Source organism: Eubalaena glacialis, chromosome 2 (genome assembly GCF_028564815.1).
Source record: "Eubalaena glacialis isolate mEubGla1 chromosome 2, mEubGla1.1.hap2.+ XY, whole genome shotgun sequence".
Lineage (NCBI taxonomy): Eukaryota > Metazoa > Chordata > Mammalia > Artiodactyla > Balaenidae > Eubalaena > Eubalaena glacialis.
In genome coordinates this window covers 154,869,079-154,891,470 of record NC_083717.1, presented here as the reverse complement: position 1 = coordinate 154,891,470, position 22,392 = coordinate 154,869,079, and the positions used below count along the sequence as shown (strand labels likewise).

At 45.7% G+C, this 22,392-nt stretch overlaps 1 protein-coding gene across 2 annotated transcripts; it reads left to right on the top strand.

Annotated features, from left to right (window-relative positions):
- Positions 1 to 1,424: 1,424 nt before the first annotated feature.
- SIX1 (SIX homeobox 1) lies at positions 1,425 to 4,360 on the top strand. 2 transcript variants are annotated; one of them, XM_061182644.1, is made up of 2 exons: positions 1,425 to 1,999; positions 4,066 to 4,360. In XM_061182644.1, the coding sequence occupies exons 1-2, from the start codon at positions 1,440 to 1,442 to the stop codon at positions 4,358 to 4,360; spliced, it is 855 nt and encodes a 284-aa protein (XP_061038627.1). In that variant the 5' UTR covers positions 1,425 to 1,439. The 2 variants fall into 2 exon arrangements, with proteins under 2 accessions (XP_061038627.1, XP_061038626.1); XM_061182643.1 differs by having other exon boundaries at positions 1,440 to 2,008.
- The last annotated feature ends 18,032 nt before the right edge of the window (positions 4,361 to 22,392 follow it).

Here is a 22,392-nt window from a genome sequence, read left to right as displayed (position 1 = left end):
TGCAAGACATCTCTCATTCCCTGGCAGTAAAATAGGCCAGCATTGCAATCTACAAACACACACACACACACACACACACACACACACACACACACACACCTCTTTATTTAATCTTCTTGGAGCCGCTGTCGTTCTCGCTTTGAGGGCAGTGTCCCTCTCAGAACAGGGCAAGGATTATGTTACAACCGGAGGGCTATTGGAGCCGGACACAGTTTTATTTAATTTACACCCCATCCAGCGCCTTTCGCGCGAGGTTCCCAAAGCATTTTTGCTAATAGCAAGTAAATCTTCTCGGCATTCCTCGGTAGCAGAGGTGGCCTTGGAAAATGCAACCGCGCTAATGGGGAAACCGAGTCCAGAAGCCTGCCCACTTAAACCATAGAACATTAAGATACCAAATCACAAATGAACCCTCGGCATCTCTATCTGCTCAGCAACTATGTTCTACACAACTCTTTGCGTGGTCCCAAATACTCGAGGCCTTTTGAGAATGAGGGAAGCGCTATACAGCTGGGAGTATCTGTGCCTTTTGGAGGGCGGTGGGGGCAGGAGGGAAGAGAGGAGGAAATTAGGTTTGGCTCCTGGAGCTGAAGCCAGCCGGGAGAGAAGCCATTCTTCCAGCGGTTGCAGCCCGGAGCACTGGTCTGCTCTTGTATTATTTATCGCGTTCCATAAGCTATTCATCAATCCATTACTTATTCATTCCAACATTAAGGTAATTAAATATGAGCTCACCGGGAAACGGCAAGTCTGCAAGGGACAGAGACAGAGTATGGAGGGAGAGGAGGCGAATCAGAAGGTCTGGAGTCATTGATTTGTGCAGAGATGTGCGCGGCTGCCCTTAGGTGACACTGCAGAGGGGGCTCACTTTTCAAGGTCCTGACGCGCTCACCCACTCCCACCACCCCCGTTCCCGGGAAGCACCGCTCCCTCCCCCCTCCCCAGCTCGCTTCCCACCGCTCGCGGTCCCCCTCCTCCCACCACTCCCTATCCCTCGCTGCACAGCCTCGCCCTCCCCGCGCAGGGCGGCGCGGCCTCGCGGCCCGGCCTGGCGGCGCGCGGGCTGGCCAGCCCCGGATAGGCGCCGCCCGCAGCCAATCAGCGCGCCGGGGACGCTGCGCGCTTTAAGGCAGCTGCGGGGAGAACAGAAACCAAGTTCCCCGGCAACAAGCAGCATCCACCCGGCGGGAGGCCGGAGCCAGCGAGGCCCGAAAAGCTGCGGAGTGAGCAGGACGCTCCTTGTCCAGCGCGCGTCCTACTCCTCCTCCACTAACTCGGCCGCCCGTCCCCAAGTCTCGACTCGCTTTTTAGCCTTCGCAAAGCCTAGGGAGGGGGTTAGGAGCAGCCGCGCCCCCCTCCCTGCGGCTGCCTCCTCCTGCTTTTTCGGCTTTGCTCCCTGCCGCGTGCGCCAGGGCAGTGCGCCCCGGCAGGCCCCAGCCATGTCGATGCTGCCATCGTTCGGCTTCACGCAGGAGCAAGTGGCGTGCGTATGCGAGGTGTTGCAGCAAGGCGGGAACCTGGAGCGCCTGGGCAGGTTCCTGTGGTCGCTGCCCGCCTGCGACCACCTGCACAAGAACGAAAGCGTGCTCAAGGCCAAGGCCGTGGTCGCCTTCCACCGCGGCAACTTCCGCGAGCTCTACAAGATCCTGGAGAGCCACCAGTTCTCGCCTCACAACCACCCCAAGCTGCAACAACTGTGGCTGAAGGCGCACTACGTGGAGGCCGAGAAGTTGCGCGGCCGGCCCCTGGGCGCGGTGGGCAAATATCGGGTGCGCCGAAAATTCCCGTTGCCGCGCACCATCTGGGACGGCGAAGAGACCAGCTACTGCTTCAAGGAGAAGTCGCGGGGCGTGCTGCGGGAGTGGTACGCGCATAACCCCTACCCCTCGCCGCGTGAGAAGCGGGAGCTGGCCGAGGCCACCGGCCTCACCACCACCCAAGTCAGCAACTGGTTTAAGAACCGAAGGCAAAGAGACCGGGCCGCCGAGGCCAAGGAAAGGTACGCGGAGTGATTCCCGCTGATCGGGCGACCCCGGGAAGCCTTCCTGTCCCCGCCGCCCCTTCCCGCCCCCGCAGGCACCAGCCACCGTGTCCACCCAGCCGGCCGGAGCCCTCCGCCGGGCGGCGCCCAGGCTTCTGCGGCACTGCGGCGAAAGTTCGTGAACTCTGAGATCGCTTGCTAGGGGTGGGGCGGGGGGGTTGGTGCTCATCTGATTTGAGCGTCCGCGCGTGGGTTTCCTGGGATGTGAGTGTCGGGAAATGTTGGCGCTAGGTTTGTTTTTCATGCCTCCTTGGCTGGCTGGGGCGAGGAGTGGCGGGTGGAGAGTGAGTTTCTAGATCAGCTTAGAAGGGCAGTGTTGATTGGTATCGCGAGGAGAGGGGTTCGCTGGGGGCTGAGGGTCTCGAATCTCTCTCCTCTTGCTCCCCGTGAGGGTGGAGCTGGCCTGAAACTTCTCAGCCTCCACTCCCGCCCCGTCCTTTACTCACTCTGTCCTGGTAGTCTTCTGGGTGAGAGGTTGCTTCATTGCGCACTAGCTGTACAAAGGGAGGAGTCTTTCAAAAGAAATCCACAGAAAAGAGAGCTTTGGGAGAGTTGGCGCTGCATTTACTCCCTGGCGCCCAGAGCCCAGAAACGATTACTCCTCGTCGGCTCCCTCGCGCCTGGCCGGGAGCCGCGGCTGGTCAGTCTCGCTGTCCGCGCCGCCCCCCGCCCCCCCTCCCCGGGTGAGGAAGGGGTCTCCAGTCGCAGACTTCTCTCGCCCCGGAGCTCAGAAGGCAATATTTTTTTAACCTGTCTCTGCCCCCGCCCTCCTCACGCCAACACACCCGGCCACCTGGCCCGGCTCCACTCGTTTGCTGTAGAGTTTCCGACCGAGATTCGGAAGAGCGTGTGGGAGGCGGCGGCGGCGGCGGCGGCGGTGGGGAGGAGAGCGCTTCGGCGAGCCGGGCAGTTTGGGGGAAACCTAAGCTCCCGAGTTGGCTGGGTTTCTTTTGTTCGCTTCGGAGCCTGGGGGCCGAAGATGTCGCCGCCTTGTTCCCCTCTGGGTGGAAAAGCAGAGTCTGGATAAATTCAGCTGAAATGGGCTCTCTGGGAGAGAGAGACTGCGAGAGATGGGGAGAGAGTTGGGGAGACAGGCGGGCTCCGCGGTGGGGAGGACGGCCGAGCCCTCTGAAGGCAGAAGCGCCGAGGGCTACAAGACCCTGCAGTTCACCAGCACCGAGCACCCAGACTGAGATCCCGGTTCGTCGCACAGGCTCCGGCTGTGCGGGGTCGCGAAGTTCCCCTGTGGGGAATGGGTGCGCTGGTGTGGATGCCCGCAGGGAGTCTGAGAGAGGGCCGTGAGGGACTTCGGGCTGAGCGAGTAACACGGAGACAGGGACAGTACAGTTCCAGGTAGACGTTAGTTTCAAAAAGGCCGTCCTTTAAGCCAGGCCCGAGGGCCCACTCCCTGATGAAATCGGAGAGACTGGCTGCGCTCCCTGTGTTTACTCAGGTCACTGGGCCGCTCTGGACACCACTTCCCATGACCTGTCCTGTGTCTCTGAGACCACAACCTCCGGGCAGGGGCAGGGAAACTCGACGGTTAATCGTTTCCTCAGATGGGAACAGGACAATTGACTTGATTCACCACCAAACATCTGTTCATTGGGTGCTGTTCGTCCCCCGATCATTTTCTTCATCACCAACAATCATTTGTTGGAAGATTTTCAAATTTTGTTACTTCTAAATGTGGTACTTGTTGATAGGTATTTTAAAATAACTGCTTGAACAAAAATTTAGAAATAATTTTTGTGTTTCAAATAAGCCCTGCTGATCTGGCTTTCTAAAATCTGGAAGAGGAAAGGACCTGGCTCCCCAGGAGCTCTGTCCGTAGCTCGCCATTTCTCAAGTCTCTTCTGCCTCTTCATTTCCCCTAGGACCCTTGGGGATGGGTGAGAGGGCAGAGCTTCTCCATTTGGGTCAATGACTGATTGCACAATGGCCCTTTCCTCCTTCCAGCTCCCCTCCCTCTATCTCACACTTTTTTTTTTTTTAACCATATGGTGTTGTCCTCTATTTCTTAGGGAGAACACTGAAAACAATAACTCCTCCTCCAACAAGCAGAATCAACTCTCTCCTCTGGAAGGGGGCAAGCCGCTCATGTCCAGCTCAGAAGAAGAATTCTCACCTCCCCAAAGTCCAGACCAGAACTCGGTCCTTCTGCTGCAGGGCAATATGAGCCACGCCAGGAGCTCAAACTATTCTCTCCCGGGTTTAACCGCCTCTCAGCCCACCCACGGCCTGCAAGCCCACCAGCATCAGCTCCAGGACTCTCTGCTGGGCCCCCTCACCTCCAGTCTGGTGGACTTGGGGTCCTAAGGGGGAGGGATTGGGGCCTCGAAGCAGCGACTAGGGACACTTGTAAATAGAAATCAGGAACATTTTTGCAGCTTGTTTCTGGGGTTCTTTGCGCATAAAGGAATGGTGGACTTTCACAAATATCTTTTTTAAAATTCAAACCCAACAGCGATCTCAAGCTTAGTGCCCTCTTCTCTCCAACTCTTTCCACTTTTGCATTATTTTCCCTCCCAGTGTGGAGATCAGGGAAAAGAAAAAAAAAAAAAACCCAAACAAACAAAAACATCCAGTCACCCAGTCTTGGTTCTGGGCAACCCGTGTTCCTGCTTCAGTAGCCTTTCTTTTTTCTTTTTCTTTTTCTTTCTTTTTTTTTTTTCAATCAATGGGAATTACAAATCAACTGGATTTTAATTATTTCATTTTAATTTATTTATGGAAAAATGTTTTGAGAAGAGGAAAAGGAAATGAAAATGAGAGAGAGACAGAGAGAGAGAGAGAGAGGAGATCAAAACAGTGAAAAGATCCTCCAGCCTGGGAGGAACTGGTTGCATTCTTAAGGTGAATAGGAAAAATACGATCTTATAACTTTTTTTGATGGGGAAAATTAAGTTTACATTTTCATATTTAGTGTTAAACAATTTTATGTAGATTAAAATGAAAGAACAGTATTAGGGGAAAAAACAAGTGCCTAAATGTCTTAATGCTCTCTATGTGAGGCAGTTAGAAATAGAAGTGACCATTAGTAATACAAATACTTTTGTCAAATTTAGTGGGGGTTTTTGGTTGTTGTTTGTTTTCTTGGGTTTTTTTTATGGCAAACTTTAAAAATGTAGCAGTGTGAAAAAACACTTTCCTGAATGCCATTACTTCTCATGCCCTTGAAGCTTTCTTATCTGTAGCCTACTCCTGTTAAGGGTTTCTCCTGTTCCTAGTTTCTAGCTTGCAAAAATACGTAACAAATCTAGCAACCTGGTATTTGTTACTAAAACAGCATGTGTTTTCAGGTTTCTTTTCTATTGTACCTAAACCAGTCTAAATTAAAACTTAGTAGAACACCAGGAGTACTGATTTTGTTTCTGAAAGGTGAGTTGTGTATTGCTGTCATTGGGCCCCCACCCCATTTTTTTTAAACGAATAGTTTTCTTGCTTTCTTACTTAATGGTGGTTATGAATTGCAGGGTACTTTGAAGGCCATCCCCTGAACCAGGAGTGGTGACTGAGTTAATTATATGACAGAAAAAGAGTGAATTTAGCTTTGGGGTATTTATTTATTTTTTTATTATTTAGAGATGCAGTTTTGTTTACCACTAGCTCTTCTCCACATCATTCGTATGTTAGCTCTTTTGTATTATTAACAAATTTATGACAAGACTGTGAAAGTAAAATAATTTATCTGCTTGGGGGAAAAAAAAAGGGAACTTGTACAAGGATAGCAACATTGTGAATTACTCTGTACAAATAGAAAGCAGACCAACAGGACAGGAGTTCTTTGCGGTGCTGCCTGATAGTGTCCAGAAAAATCCCAGTAATCATGTAGGCTCCAAATTATTTTTGCCTGGGGCAAAAATGATGTATCTTTGTATTTAGCTTTTAAAATTAGTGAAACAAATGGCATTATTTATTAAAATTCTACTCAGGATAACAGGATTGGCTTGCTTGTGCTTTGTAAAATATTACTCCCCAGAGGAAGTCTATTTTCTGACATGACAGTTTCATAATTTTGATTTTTCTCCATCTGTGTCACCATTAATATATTCATTTCTTTCTTACTCTTTCCTATCTTTCCTGTCCTGATCTAGAAGTGGGGGTGGGAGGTGGGGAGATTAAGGCCTTCTTATTATGAGTTTATTTTTTTTAATGCTAAATGGCTGTGACTGAGTTCCAGGGAGAAAGGGTCACTGTACTTAACTGTAGTCACTTTTACTTATAAAGTCATTTTTCCCCTCAGTGATGGACAGATGTTCACACAGCCGTTCAGAGACCATCCTTTGGATTGGGAGCTCAGGGTCCCAATCTCCCTTGTTAGTGTTTTGGATCATTAAGTTGGTGTTTATTTAAGTCACTAGGGTGTTTATTCTCCACGTCTTGGGCCACGGAGAAATGCCACCCTCTGCAGGAGGGGCTCTCACAGGGGATCTCCTCGCATTCTTCACATTCACTCCCCAAAACAAACACCCTGCACAAAGATAGCTTTCAATGACCCTGACAGGCTTCAAAGGACACCGCGGAAATCTCCCTGAAAAATAGGAAGGGCCAATTACTTTAATTTCTTACATGCCCTCTCTTCCTACCCAGATGACTACCCCCCACTCTTCCAGCTCTGTTTAGTATAATTTTAGACTCGTGGAAGTTCTGTCTCCCTGGGCACCCCGGCCCACTTCCTGCTCCCTTGGTTGGTGAATCTTGGAAATGTCTGCAAATGTGGCAAGGAGCAGAGTGGGCCGGTCCTGTAAAAGCCCCTGTGATTACTGCTTGTAAACTCGTTAAAAGGACAATTTTCTGTCACAGTCATAAACTCTTTGTAAAATCCCTGGCATTCGATCCAGAGTGCGCAAATTCCAGATGTGTTTAATAAGAAATTGCACAATGTGCCTCCCTCACCATCCTCCTCTCAGTCTGGCTAAACCAGGGACAAGCAGGAGGCGGCGAGAAAGCTGAATATTGCTTTGAGTTTTCTTGGCAATCATTTTAGAGCAATCATTAGGGGGAACTAACCATATTTTTTTTTCCTCGAGGAAATCTTCAAGGACCTGCTGTTAAGGGACCTCCAATTTACCTTCTCGGCTTCACAGTTTAACTGAATCAAAAGCCACTTTTCGATTTCTCCTTTACAGATTATATAAGGAGAGCCCAAAGCAATGAACAACGGCTTATAAATAGTTTTTAGGATGAGATCTTACAGAATTTTATCAAGTAAAATGAAAACAAGAATATACTCGGGCGATTTTTAAATTTTTTACGTTTTAGATCTGAACACAGGATTGTTCGGGTACCCACTGCCTGCTTGCCTTAACCTCTTGGCTGAGAACGAAGCTTCCTTAAATGCTCGGGAGGCCAAGGGGCTTGGCCGACGGTTCCTGAATTTGGCTTAGCAGGTGGGGACTCAAGAGTCCCCAAAGCACCACGAGCTGCGGGCAGGGAGAAAGAGGCCGCTGAGGCCGGGCACTGCCGGTCTTGAACTATTCTCCAGATAGGACAGGTTGGGCTTGACCCCGAGATGAAGCGGAAGCTTCCAGGAAGAGTCAGTGGCATTGGCGCTTGTGGGCGAACTCTGAGTTTGCTGAGCAGTGACCCTTGTCACGCCGCTCTTCCCCGCACCCTGAGGGCGAGTCGGGCACCTGGCACTGACCCCGCACGGAACGGCTGTTCCTCTGCTCCGCCGCCGCCGCCGCGCCTGCAGCGGCGGCTGCGGCTGAAGGGGGCTTCACTCCTACCGCCTCCCCCGCCTGGAGGTCTTTGGTCAAGTCTGCAAGCAGAACTCCAGGTTAGGGAGCCAGAGGCTTCCGTTCCGCGCGTCTCCGGCTGCAGAAAACTGGAGGAGCTTCTCCTGCCACCCGCAGACTCCCGAGGCTGCTCCTGCCACTCTGCCCTCCCCAGGCGGGGGGAATCGGGGCGCCGCTGCTCTCCGTCCCCGGACCCGGGTGGAGCCCCTTCACCTTTTCACGGAGAATCGCGCGCGTCCCGGGAGCCGCATCACTGCGCAGCTCCAGGCGCGGGGCCTGGTGGCCCTGCCTGCGGAGCCCCTGAGAGCAGAGGCTGCCAGGCTAGCCTCGAAGGTCCAGACCGTGGAGCAGGCAGCGGCCTGAGCTTCGGGGTACAACGCAGCTGCCGTGGCCTTGGGCACCCCGGAGCCACCTCCCAAGCCCAAGTCGCGTCTCGCTCTTTGAATTAAGGAGCTAAGTTCCGGGCGAGGCACGTGAGCCACGCGGGAAGCGCTACCGCGGGGTTGGACCAGGCCCAGTGGCGGCGGGATGAAGCGGTCTTGGCCACTCGCGGCTCCCGGGCCGGGCGGCAGGTGGGAGCGCTCCCTGGTTCTCAGACGCGAGGGCAGCCGGCTCAGGCCCAAGAGCCTGGTCGGGAGGCGGCCTAGGACCGACCGCCCGTCCTACTTCAGGTATGGCCCGTTTCCTTTGCTTCCTGCGGCCTGGGTCTTGGCCCTCGGACCTGGGCTCATCACCCGCGCGCTCGGCGGAGGGGTGCCAGCCACAGAGGGCGCCCCTTCCCTGGCTTGTCGTTAGAACTTCAACGGTGGCCGAGGAGAGCGGCCCGGGTTTCTAGAGTCTCGGGCAGGACCGGGCGGCAGCTCGGCTTCCTTGGCTGGGCCTGGTCCGGCGTTTCCCCCTAGCCCGTGGGCCTGGGGCGAGCAGCGGCCTCTTCCCCACGCACTTCCCGGGTCCCCAGCAGGGAGGCTTCGGGCTGGGCTGTCGCGGCGCACACTTTGCCCTTCTTTGGTGGGGCAGGTGGTGTTGACAGAACAGATGGGTCAGGGGTAAGGTGAGGAGAGTGGCTGGTGGCCCACGAGCTCTCTCTACGTTATTTCTTCTTTTTTTCTGAGCTTTTCCCAGGAGTAGGAGACTAAAAACCCTCCCAGACTACCTCCTCCAAACACCCGAAGCCAGCGGAACTAGTGTCTCTGCCCACTTAGCCCCCAGGGGCAATTCGCACGAAGGGTACCCGAGGGCTCAGTTCCTTAGCCCGCAGGTATACTCCGTGACCTTAGGTGGGGACTTGTGAGCCCCCTCAAGTGACCCCCGCCTTCGCTTCTTCCCTAGTTTGATTGAATCCAATAGCTCCACCTGGAAGATTCTCTAAAGACATGGGTAAGCCAGCCAGGACCGAGAAGTGAAAATCATGGGCAAGTTGTTGGCTTGTCCTCTGCCCAGAAAAAGTGCTGCCCTGGAAAGGCTGCATTTTCTTTAGTGTTTTAAACTGAGTATACACACACAGCTTAGTTCCAGCTGATGAAATTGGAAACCTGTTCTCCCACTGAGGATGGCAATCACTGTTTTAGGCGCTGTGGTCCTTTCAGACAGCGAGGAACAACACTGCAGTAGCATTTAAAAACAAAGAGAAAGAGATTGCTTGAGGCGCGTGTATGCCTGTCTCCCATCTGAGTTTCAGCTTCTATCCTTTTAACTTGTTAATGGACAGCTGAGACCCCACTTCTCAGCAGGAAGAGCACATACACCTTAAGGTTTGCTCTCCTGTATTGCTTTGCTACCTGGGAGTCTCCCCACCTCCTTCTTTTGCAAAAGTGCCCACTAATTGTTTTCCTTTGCCATAACGTTAAAGTGTTCTTAAAATCACATTCTTCTCCCCCCACCCCCTTGAACAGGAAAATGCAGAAAGAAAAACTCACAAAAACTAAAATCCCAATCCTGTCTTATCTTTGAAAGAGAAAAGAGTTAACTTCAGATTTAACACACACTTAAGTGTACCTGAAGTGGCTACCCAATTGTAATTAAAATACTATTAGGTGATATTGGCTGTTTTCCCTTCTTAGGAAGGGCTATCATTAAAAAGACAGATAAGTAGAAAGATAGATTCTGGCCCTTTACTTACTATAATAAGGAGGCATGGAAATTGTATACCAGCTCCCTCCATCTGGTCCCCTGTCCTTTCCATCCTCCCTAACTTAGAAGATAAATCTTTTATGGGACTGACATAGGCAGATCCAAATAGAAGCATTAATGGATTAACACAAAGCAAATTTAATTTAATTTTAATTTAATTTGCTATATAATTTATTTTAGAATAGGATTTAAAATTGATTACAACTTTTAAAATGCCATGGCTTATTTATAATAGATACATAATTTATTGGTGGGGTGGTGGTTCAGGACCTGAGCTGATATGCATGTGGCATCTTGAAGGAAAAAACGGTCCTAGATTACGTATTTTTTTATCTTAAGATTCTTAAAAAGAAACAACAACAACAACTTTAAAATGTTTTTTTAACATTTCATAGAGCTGGTCGGTTTGCATCCCTGATACAAAATCTGCAGCTTCCAACCAGCAAGTCTGTAAACCCAACTTTCTAGATGTTTTTTACTTTATATTAAGTATTTTTACAAACTCAACTACATTCCTTGCCCCCTCCCCTCCCCTTAAGGCATGGCTTTAGCTGCTTTGCAGCACTTCAGTTCTAAACTGAGCTGCTAGTTATCCAAATGATCTAAATGCCAGGGAAAGGCAATGGGACTGTGAAACCCCCCCCCCAAAAAAAACCAAATAAAACCCACATAGCTGTGACATCTTTAGTTGGCTCTCAAACAGATATTATATTTAAACTATAAGCATCAGTATGCAGTAATGTTCCCCTTAACTTTTGCCACTTTTTGTGTGTGTGGTGGTGGTGGGCACTGGTGTGGTTGGCGGAGGGGAGCAGCAACTTACAGAGCTTGTACAGAAAATGCACATTTTGAGGGTGAGGTGGCATAGTCTGCAGTACCTTGCAAAAGGAAATTTTACCTAAAAGTCAAGGAGGTAGTTACAAGGAAGAAGCATTAGTTCTGTATTTAGGATGTCATGAATATGAAAGTAAGTAACAAGCTTAAAAAAAATTAAGCTAGATAGGTCAGCGTGCCTTTGTATCTATGAAGTGAGAAGAACGGTTAAACAATTGAAGCCTTGTCTGTCTTCAGATATGTGTGGTGAATATCTTATATGCGTTGCTGATGCTATATAAACATAACATGCTTCTTCCTAAAGTCAAATTCTTTGTTTTAATTGAAGAATAATATTGCTCAGGGCTCTACCTCTGAGTACAAATAGCTAATCTAAGAAAATCAGTTCTGGGAATCTGGAACCAATGGCTGTTTTCAAAATAAACAGACAAAATCTTCATAAAGAAGGCCAGGAGGATTATTTTTACACACAGTATATCTCCTGATTTCTCACCAAGAAAAAAACAAAAAAACAAAACAAAAAAACCCCACCCTTTTATGGAAAAACTAAAAGGCAAAATGACAATGCAGCCCCCTTACCATATTTCTGTTCTTTAAAAATCATTCCGATTTAAGACTCCTAACCTGTCCTGGTTAAATTTTCCAACATTAATATATCTTAGAAGCAAATCTGTATGCACTTTCTCTTTCCCTCTATTAAAAAGGAAAATCTCTAGGGCAGGAGAGAGATATAGGGAAAAGAAAAGTAGAACAAAGTAAAAAATAAAGGTGTAATTTAAAACTTGTATTTATAATATTTAATGAGTAGCAGGTAAACAGTATCCTCACAACAAAGAACACCAATATGCTAACCTTTGTGCTTTTGTTCAACTGAGGCAATAAGGAAATGAATGAGGGAAAATTTGAAATCATTCGGATTTTCCAATACAGAGCCCAATATGGATGCTCAACAAAGTTGACTTAGGGAAGAATCTGGGGGAGGGGAAACACCCATATACAGAAATTTCTTACAGACTTATGTTGGGGTAGAGATTTTCCTTTTATTAGGATCAAGCCCAACTGCATTGACACCCAGGCAGAAAGGAGATGTCCAAATCTACCTGAGTTTGGAGATCACACTTGGGACTCCTTTCAGTAGATAAAACCAGGTGATCTGAAGTTGCCCCATTCTCCCCTGGTTCCCTAGGTTCCAAGTCCCACTAAGATGGGAACCCCACAAACTAAGAAACTGCAAAGTGGAGCAGATATAAAGATGTTCCCTCCAAATGTCATTCGGGTCATTTGGTGTGAATGTGTGTGGTGGGCTTTCTGAAAATGTATTTTTAGTTCCCCTGGGGAACAAGAAAGAGTTAATTTGTTTTCTGACAGGTTTCACACTGTGGGCAGGTCTGCCAAAAAGGAGAGGAAACAGAGAACAGCCCTATGATTAATTCTATCTGTTTTTCCCATGAGCGATCACCTGCTCCAGGGGTCATGAATAGCAGGTAGCTCTCCCTCTCCAGGGCTCTGAGAGCTTCGTTTGTTTGGTGACAGCTGAATGACAAGGCCTGAAACCCGAACCCATCGCCCGGCCTGATGGGGGGATAAAAACCCTGGATGTTCCCTCAAACATTTCAGGAAATGAAAGTTGTAACGCGATCCCTCCAGCGCCCACATCTCCCCCAGCAAACACAAAAGCTCAAAGGAACCTTCTCGGATTGAATTCGGCCTGGAGTTGATGGAGGGAAAGCGGAGCCCGACGCGGGGCGGGGGGAGGAGAAGGGAGCGGATCGGGGCCACTGCCGGCGGGCCTTCTGAGCCAGGGAAGGAGGAGTGCAGAACCGGGAGAGAGCTGGGCGCGAGAGGCCCGGGCGCCCCTCGGGGCCGGCTTCCACGCCGCGTCCCAAGCGCCCTGCGCCTCCAGACCGCGTGGGCCGCTGCCGCCCCCACCGTTTCATCTGTCTTTAGGGTCAACCCGGATTGAGAAGGAAAACCTGCGGCCTCAAGCCCTCAGACCCCTGCGGGTGGCGCGGCCTCTGCACCGGGGCCTAGAGCGCCCCCGCGGGCCGCAGCGGGGGCCCGGACCCCACCTTTGAGCCCACGCTGGCCTGGTGGAGGCTCTGGGCGGAGGTAAACCTTCCGCCCCGCTTCCAGAGGGCGCAGGGGGAGCTGCTGGAACCCTGAGGCCGGGCGAGCCGCCGCGCGGGCCTCACTCCGCGCCCTCGCGCTCGGCCGCCCCCATCAGTCAGCAGCATCCATCTGCCTCCGGCCTCGCCCGCACCGGTAGTGGAAGCTCCCAGCCAGGGGCCGGGAGGTGGCGTGGAGGCGGGCGGGGGTGGTGGGAACAAGGGGAGCTGAGAAGTTGACGTTCCGACCCCCACGCGGCCGACCGTCCTTGGGTCGTACTCTCCTGTCAATCACCGCTCCCGGTGCCTTCGCAGCCTCTGGGTTGGTAGGAGGAAGTAAAGCCGAGGCCCCTCGAGGCGAGTTTTTCTCCTTAACCCTGACAGCTGTGACTGCTTTGTTCTCTAACAGAATTTCCTTTTTTCTGTCTTCATGAATTCAGAAATCTTTCTCAGACAGCATTATCAGTCCCCATCTCTCTCTACAACCTTCATGGGGACTAGGGAAGTGATTTTCTTTTTTCTTTTTAAACGTAGAAGCACTTTACTGACTGGGAAGCAGAATAATGCATTGTCACAGATCCATCACTTGCACACACTTGCAACTTGTGTGACTTTGGTCAAGTTACCTAACTTCGCCGAGCCTCATCAGGGAAAATAGGAACCATGATACACTGCAGGGGTACCATGAAGCTTAAATAAGCTGAAGTATTCAACTTAAAGTGCTTGGCGCAAAAGACAATGAATAGTAGCTATAATTATAACATGCTTGAAGACTCCTTAGACTTTCACAAAGCTGCCTAGGAAAATTCCCATGATGCTAGAGTTTCCAGTGAGGGCAGATTATGACCATTTCCTCCTTTTGTCTGAAACATTGAAAGAATCACAAGTTATTTTAATAGAGACCTAAGGTCTGATTAGCCTTTGGGAGTAGCCAAAGCTGAATCTTATTTCTTGAAGCTCTGAGTCTAGAATCTAGAAGTTTAACTTCAGAATTTAATTCTGGAATGATATTTAAATTTACAATGCTTGGAATTTGTCATCTCTATTGTTCTTCATGATTCAAACACTTGTGTAGATGCCATCATATATGGTAGAGTTCCATTGATGAAAAATAAAACCCACTTAAATATGCCTGAAAATGACAAATTACTTAGAAGGGAACTAAAGCATTCAGCTGAGTAGAGAATTTAAGGCCCCACCTAAACATGTCAACATAAGTGTAGAATAAGAAAGTACTTTGAAGATTTAATGCCTTGCTGATGTTAACACAGTGCTGGATATAATAGCACCTGATAAATATTATTTGAGTAAATGAGTGGGCTGCTGAAATGACAGAGTCTTTATATAGAACACAATTCCCAGAGTTGGAATTTTGCAGGACCCTCTTGGGTACGTTTCTTCTCTTGTGACACTTTAATGATCACAGGGGATGAATAGTTCATTTTGACATGCCGCACATCTTCCTGTGATTTCAAGGACCTTCTCCTTCAGGTAGTATTGAAAGCTAAGTGCATAGCTGAAATTTGCATGGGTCAATGAGGGGGGGCAGAGAGGGAGAGAGAGAGGAAGAATATGAGAGAGAGAATATGAGAGAAAGAGAGAATATGAGAGAGACAGAGAGAATATGAGAGAGAACCTCTGGGATTATGTTGAGACTTTTTCCCCCTAGACTGACTCAGTGGTAGAGCCAGAGACCCAGAACTACTGATGGGAGGAACAGCCCCAGCAAAGGTAAATATAAAACCTAGAGAGTAGGTGGAGCATGCATGTGGTAGTGCCTTTAAAGATGGATCCTCATGCACTGCAATCCCTTCACGATGATTTCGTTGTCATTACTGAGAGAAGCATTTTGTATTCAGTTCTTTAACTCTGTATTTTCCTCCAGCATCTTCATTTTCTTCAAAAGTATCCTAGTCAACTAAAAACTGTACATATTTAAGTTTTTAGTTTGGGGAAGTTGATCAATTTGTAGTTAATCACCATACATGCTCAGGATGAGTTCACCACTTTTTCTGTCAAAAAACGTTGTATTACACTCACTAATTCCTTGAGGTAGAGATAGAGGGCACAGATGCATGTTGAGAAAATTTTCAAAAAGCTCTGTTATATACATATACTCTGTCTTACGCCTGCAGGATTGTGTAGTCCCACACAAGTATTTATTTTTGGAAAATACACGATCTAATATTACTTTTATTTGCAAAGTAGAGATTTGAGTGTAAGCAGTACACATACAGAAATGGAGAGAAAAAGTGGGAGTTGAAGCCCATCACTTTTAAGAATGTATCCTATAATCAGAGCAGTATTTGTTAGGAACTATGACTATATTGCTGCTAAATCATTTGCATGTTGTGAAATGATTTGCAGAGTGTCAGGACCAGGAGTTCTCAGAATTATGCTTTCTGCCACTGCTTTTAACATGACCAAAATAAATATGTAGTGTTTTTCCTTCTAAATTGTTCCAGCATCCACATGTTTAGAAACACAAAAATATGTCCGTGTGCTCACTCGAAAAATAAAAAGAAATAAGAAAGAGCATTTTATACTGAGGAATAAGTTAGTTCAAATTAGATTAAACTTTGCAGAGGGTGCTTCAAGGAGGTTTGGGTAGATTCCAAGCTTTAACATATCATTCAAGAAATGAAAGGCCTCAGGGCATTCTAAAAGGCATATCCGCTCTAAATCAGCTTTAGTTCATTTCAAATAAAAAAGTATATGACTGACCTTGAAGGCTGGATAAAGAGTGGAGTCTTACTTCTACTCTGTAGATGTATCACAGTGAAATAAAATAAATGTGGAAATCCAGGCCCCTCAGTGTTAGAATTTCTCTAAAGGATTTATATATAAGTGGTGAGGCAGTAGTTCCTGTTCAATCACTTAATCTCCATGAAACTGAAAGACTTATTTGTCAATATGCTGAGAAGTATAGTAACTTTCTTTCCACTGGAAATTAGTTATAGATAAAATAAATTAGCCCTCATGGAGTGCTTAGAAGATAACATACTAGATGTTTCCAGTATATTTCATGATGCATGACATTTTATGATTTTAATTATAGGTCGATTTCAGAGAGCTAACTGGTCCTTCAACTGTTGAAAGTATTTTTTCCCTTTTTTAAAAAAAAAATAAAGTTATTTATTTATTTTTGGCTGCGTTGGGTCTTCGTTGCTGCGTGCAGGCTTTCTCTAGTTGCGGCGAGCAGGGGCTATACTTCGTTTTGGTGCACAGGCTTCTCATTGTGGTGGCTTCTCTTGTTGTGGAGCACGGGCTCTAGGCACGTGGGCTTCAGTAGTTGTGGCACATGGGCTCAGTAGTTGTGGCTCGCGGGTTCTAGAGTGCAGGCTCAGTAGTTGTGGCACACGGGCTTAGCTGCTCCGCGGCATGTGGGATCTTCCTGGACCAGGGCTCGAACCCATGTCTCCTGCATTGGTAGGTGGATTCTTAACCACTGCGCCACCAGGGAAGTCCCTTTTCCCTTTTGATTAAGGCAAAACAATGGAAAAATAAGCCAATTTCTTATAAAATTTAAAGATTTCAACGTTAGTTAGCTGAGCTAAACAGGGAATGAAATGAAGTACAAGGTTTATTTTTTGAAGTTCAAGTTTTTAGCATTATATGGTGGCAAATGTACTGTAAAAACATGCCCATGACAAATGCTATAATTTGTCACACACCATCCCCCCCCCCTTTTTAAATGTAGATCACATATGACTTTGCGATAATGAAGACTTGAATTTGAATAACTACCTGAAATAGATGGATAAAATATAGTAAAATAGAAGTACCAAATTTTGTGAAGATATGAACAAAACTCACAAACAAGACTCAAGATCGATTCTAATCCTTCATTAAGTACACTTCTTATGAACAGCACAAATGATTAAGAAAGACCTATTTTCTTTGCTGGTGCTCTCAGCCATACCTCCCTTGAGAAGTGTACGAAAGGAAGTATGGTAATGAGGATTAGGAGAGTCAAATACTGCTAGCCAGTGGGTGCACTGTGGATTGTATTACCTGCAGGAGTGGAGGCAAAATACGCATAAAATAGCCTTTCAGATTCAGTTTGTCTCAAGTTACATTGTGAAATTCAGTGGTTTGGTATAGTTGTATACCCATTGGCTCTCAAGAATTAAACAGAGTTGGGGAGGGCCGACCCTTGTGCAGAAGGACATGCAGGTGGTACCAGAGGTATTGGGGTTTGTGGTTTCCTATGGGAAATTCTTTTGGTGATTTCATCCCCTCCTGGGTAGAGTGGTTAAGAGGCAGAGGTCCAGAACCTGATCAACAGCTCCTTCTTGGTTCACAGGCCAGTCTATATTGTGAAGACTAATTTCATACAGACTATTATTTGTAATTCCGGCATTGGCTCTGTTTGACTGAGGACACTAATTAGTTAAAAACTGAAATTATATCTTTCATCCATTAAGAAAAGAGAGTTCTAACATGCCATATTTCTTAGCTGAGAAATAAAACCTTAAGTCCTGATCACATAATTCACCTTAATATTCTTTAGTTCTCTTGGAAGTGATATCAACAATCCTGGTATCCCGGCTGAAATTCAGGTTTAGGACCTCCCCTATGCTTGTTTATGTTCCAGCCATAACTAGAAGTGGTATTTATGTATTCTTCACTTCCTGTTCTAGACTTTAGTGTGGTATTTTTTTGCGAGTAGTTGTTAAGCTGATGGCCAAGGAAGATTTTCTGTTTAGACATATTTTAATTGATTTAACCTCTTAAGACTGAACAAAAATTATAATATCTACAAATACTTATTATGGGAAAAATATTAAATTTTCTAAATTTTTGATAAATTATTGAGACTATGACACTAATGACTATATGTATACAGTATGTATTTGGGCTACCAGATCGGTACATTTTTTTAGTAAGAAAAATATCATTTATTGGGTTTTATAGAAATCAGTGGATTATTAGGATGAATGAAGTACCACCTCAGACAGAGTGCATTCATGGCTCAGCTCATGTCAAAAAAGGTCTTATGTTGGATCAGCTATTTAGAGACAATAAACAAGACCAGCAGTGAATTTCTAATGTCTCTGTTTTTTGGTAACGTATGGGAACATTTATTTTCTCAACAATTTGACTTACCTAGTTGTTTTCTTAAAACCTGTATCCTTCTTTTCCTTATGTCTTCCTCTTTCACACATTCTCATAACCATTCCAGGTAGATTTGATGCAATTGCCTTTACAAATGGAAGTAAACACTATCTTTATTGAAAGATTGATTCATTCATCAAAAGTGGGTAATTAATTAAGACTAGTGGGAGGAGATATTAGAGTTGGTAATGAAGATGGATTAAGAGGGATAAGGGAAAATATTTCTCTCTTTTCCTCGTAACGTTGTGCTTCAAATTAGCCAAAGATTTGAAAGAGGAAAAATGTAATACTAGAAGAGATTAGATGATCGAGTGAACTTTTCTGTGCTTGTGCTGCCCTGTTGAGCCAATTGCTTTGCATGTAGGAAGCAGACATGTCAACACAGTGATCTCTGCTAAAATTCTGGCCCCTTTGCTTTCACCAGAAATGAATCCAAATATTTAGATATGCTCTCAAGTGTTACAGTTAAATTACAAATTTTGCCTAGAATGAAATCTCAGAAAAAGTGAAATTGTGGCCATGTATGTACAAGCGATGACAATAAAAGTAAGGCTTACATAATTCCAAAAGACACATGCACCCCAGTGTTCATTGCAGCACTATTTATGATAGCCAGGACATGGAAGCAACCTAAATGTCCATCCACGGAGGAATGGATAAAGAAGATGTGGTACATACATACAATGGAATGTTACTCAGCCATAAGAGGGAACGAAATTGTGCCATTTGCAGAGATGTGGATGGACCTAGAGACTGTCATACAGAGTGAAGTAAGTCAGAAAGAAAAAAACAAATATTGTATATTAACGCATATATGTGGAATCTAGGAAAATGGTACAGGTGAACCTACTTGCAAAACAGAAATAGAGACACAGACTTAGAGAACAAACGTATGGACACCAAGGGGGGAAGGTGGGGGGGGATGAATTGGGAGATTGGGGTTGACATATATACACTACTATGTATAAAATAGATAACTAATGAGAACCTGCTATATAGCACAGGGAACTCTACTCAATGCTCTGTGGTGACCTAAATGGGAAGGAAGTCCAAAAAGGAGGGGATATGTATATATGTATAACTGATTCACTTTGCTGTACAGCAGAAACTGACACAACATTGTAAAGCAGCTATACTCCAAAAAAAAAAAAAGGTTTAAAACAATAAGCATCTTATGAAATTTTAAACTCATTACTGTCTTTGTTGATGATGGATGCATGGGAAATGGGTGGTAGAATGTACCTTTAGCTCTCATAGGAACGTTTTTCTACCTTGAGAATTTGGCAATAGTTAGAAAACCACCATCGAGAAAGGCCTCTCCCCTCCTGGTAGTATGATTTAAAGTGGCTGTCTCAGAAAGAATCTGCCCATGGCCACTAGCTAATTCATAGAATTGAGGTCACATTTATTTTAAAGAGTTGACCAGTTAAATATAAAGAAAACTCTCCTTTCTAACAATGAGCAGAGAATTATGGTTAAAAATGTTATTCATGAGCAATCCACAAAATGGTTCTTGGGTCAAAGGTAGCATTAGCAGTGGGGATTTGGCTACAGACTCTAGATGCAGCCCTGTGTGGGATAGCCTTATCTCCCTGCCCTATCTCTCCCGGTAAGACTGTGCTAGTGGAAACTGCAAACTGTTCAGGTAGCTGAACGACTGCCCTCGAGACAGATTGTCCCTGAGAAATGGGAAGCATAATCACACAGAAAAGCATCATGGTAACATCACATATGTTATAATGAAAGTACAGATTGGTTTCATTGAGTTGCATATCATATATATTATCACTCATGTTTGGGGGGGATAAATATTTTTACTGTAAAAATTTAAAAAAGGATCTTTGTCTTTAGAATATGACTCCAGACCTTTGCTAGGCATGGTTTTCATTAAAAAACCCCAAACAAAAATGCTGCCAGAGCACCCCAGGAAGGTGTTAACCATAGTAAATATTCATAAGGTAATGAGAGAAAGATTTTTATCTGACTAGATTTGGTGAACTTATTGGTGTTTAATGGTGTATTAAACCAGGAAAAACAAATCTAATATAAACAGTGCTATCTTTTTGGAACAAATGTAGTTGTTTTGGTTAACAAGTATAAGCATGTGTATGAGCTTTTGTTACACCTTTGAAACCAGATTCTTCCAAGTGCCTAAGGTTGTGCCTACATAAACCTAGCATCATGATTGCATAAAAAAAGAACTACCTCAAACCCAGTGAAACTGGCCATTTGGCAGCTCAGAAACCATAATACCTATTGGACTGAATGCTCCAATCTTCTAAATAGATTGTAAATTTAAATTAGGCAGGCAGTTTCATCACCCTCTTCCCCTACCCCTTAGTAAACTATAGGTCTTTTAAGGTACAATAATGCTTTTAGGCTGCCAGGGTTCCATTTCTATATTTTCATATTTAAACATTTCTTTCTATATTTTAAATCAGAACCACATTTTCATCAGAGATCTGCCAAGGAGTATGCCAGCAGCCTGAAAACCTTACTGTGTCCAACATGCTGGCAAAGTCAATTTATTGAGAGTGTAACTTGTACACAATAAGTAATTTCCTTTATTGCAATTGTCTAATCTATTGTTTGCCATCTTGTTAAGAGTTCAGGGTGGCTAGGAAAAATATTTGAGGTTCTTGATTACTCGTGAGAACAGGCTGTTACTTACTGAATAATTGTTGTTTTCAAGGCTCTTGGCAGAAGTATTTAAAGGTTTATTGTCACCTTTGATGTCCACTCCAAACATCTCAATATTTATCTTTTAAAAAAGAATTTCTGGCATTGTTTCTAGAAATAGTAGTTATGCTGTCAATAAACCCCTTCTAGTCTTATTTAGCTTGAGTTCAGCACATTAATTAAACATCAAAGGGCCTAGGGCTGGGGCTGAAATCCCAATAATATCTCATGAATTCTCAAATCATCCACCCCTCAGATGGGATCAGCAGGCAATGATTTGGGGACCTTGTTTTGGTCAACTTCAGAAGGTGGCATTATAGTTCCTTTTTGTTTCTTCTTCCCCTCAACAAGAAAACCTTGACCCCAGTGGTTTATGAACAATCTAGACAGTTTTCTCTGCTGAGTATTCAATACTTGTCTCTGGAGTGCTCTCAGATAGTCAGATGTTGTCCTGATAGTAGAGGCTGACTGTTCTTTGTTTAAGGTTCAGGTAAGAAATTTATAATAAGACCCCATCTACATGCAGGACCTGAGGAGAGTCTCATCAGGCTATATTTTCCCAAAGTCTTGTTCTTGTTCTGCTCCTGTTTTCTACTGAATCTAATTTCCTGTTGTGTTCTTTCTTTTCTCCTTCATAATGATGTCTAAGTTTTAGAGCATGAATAGTATATGAGGGAAGATAAATAGAGGAAGAAGATGGATATCTTTCATATGAGAGGGTGTGTTTTATTTATCTTGGTGTGACCAGAGCCCAGCTTAGTGCCAAGCACCTAGAGGGTGCTTAGTAGGTGCTTTCTGAATGGACGAAAGAACGATGTTCAGGAACATTAGGGACAGTGAGTTATAGGAACATTTCTTCTTTTATTGAGTATAGCACAAGAGGGAATATATAAGCTATGCTCAGGGAAATTGAGGTGAGACTGTAGGAAAAACCATGTGACTCTAAGGCGTTTGGGACCTAAGGACTTTTTACGTGGAAAATCTGGAAGTCCATGTATTGGGAGAAATTAAAGAATGGGAGATGGTTATTTTTGGAAAATGGTCTTGCTTAGAAAGTCAAAGGTCTTAATGAACGTTTCTATATTGGTGTCTCACAGGTGTGGTCTGTAGACCACCCTCATCGAAATCCACTGGTGTGCTTACTTGCATCTTAAATAAATACCACAAGTGATTCTCCCACAAACTAAAATTTGAGAATAATTGTTGCAATTAATATTTCCACTATATAGCCCAGGCCATCATCGTCTCTTACCTGGATTCCTGCAATAGCCCACACGTTCTCCCCACTGCTTACTCCCTCTCTCCAGTGTGTTCTCCAAAGAGCAGCAGCCAGAATGAGCTTTGGATCATGTCACTTCTCTGCTTTGAGTCCTTCAACAACTTCCCATTATACTTAGAATTAAGTCTAAACTTCTTACTGTGGCCTAGAAGGCCCTGTGTGATCTTTTTTTTGCTAATCTTACCTCATTTGACGCTCCCCTTCAGTCACCATACTGAATTAGTTAGAACAGGTAGAGTGATGAGCACTGTATAAATGTTAGCAGTCACAAAACAAACAAACAGAAAACCAACCTGCCCTTGTTATTGGAACCCCAAAAACATGCCCACAGATGTGGCTTTTGAAGGTGTAGCCCGTACAGGTGCCGAGGAAAGCGAGACTTGGTTCAGCCACCTCTTCCTCAGCAGCCTGAAGCTGCAGCTCAGTTCCAACACTTGGGTACCACAGCATCGCTAAACACCGGCC

Coding starts and splice junctions, on each gene's coding strand:
- SIX1 (XM_061182643.1), top strand. CDS start 1,440: ATGTCGATGCTGCCATCGTTCGGCTTCACGCAGGAGCAAGTGGCGTGC. Junction 2,009..4,065: donor GCCAAGGAAAGGTACGCGGA/GTGATTCCCGCT, acceptor TCTATTTCTTAG/GGAGAACACTGAAAACAATA.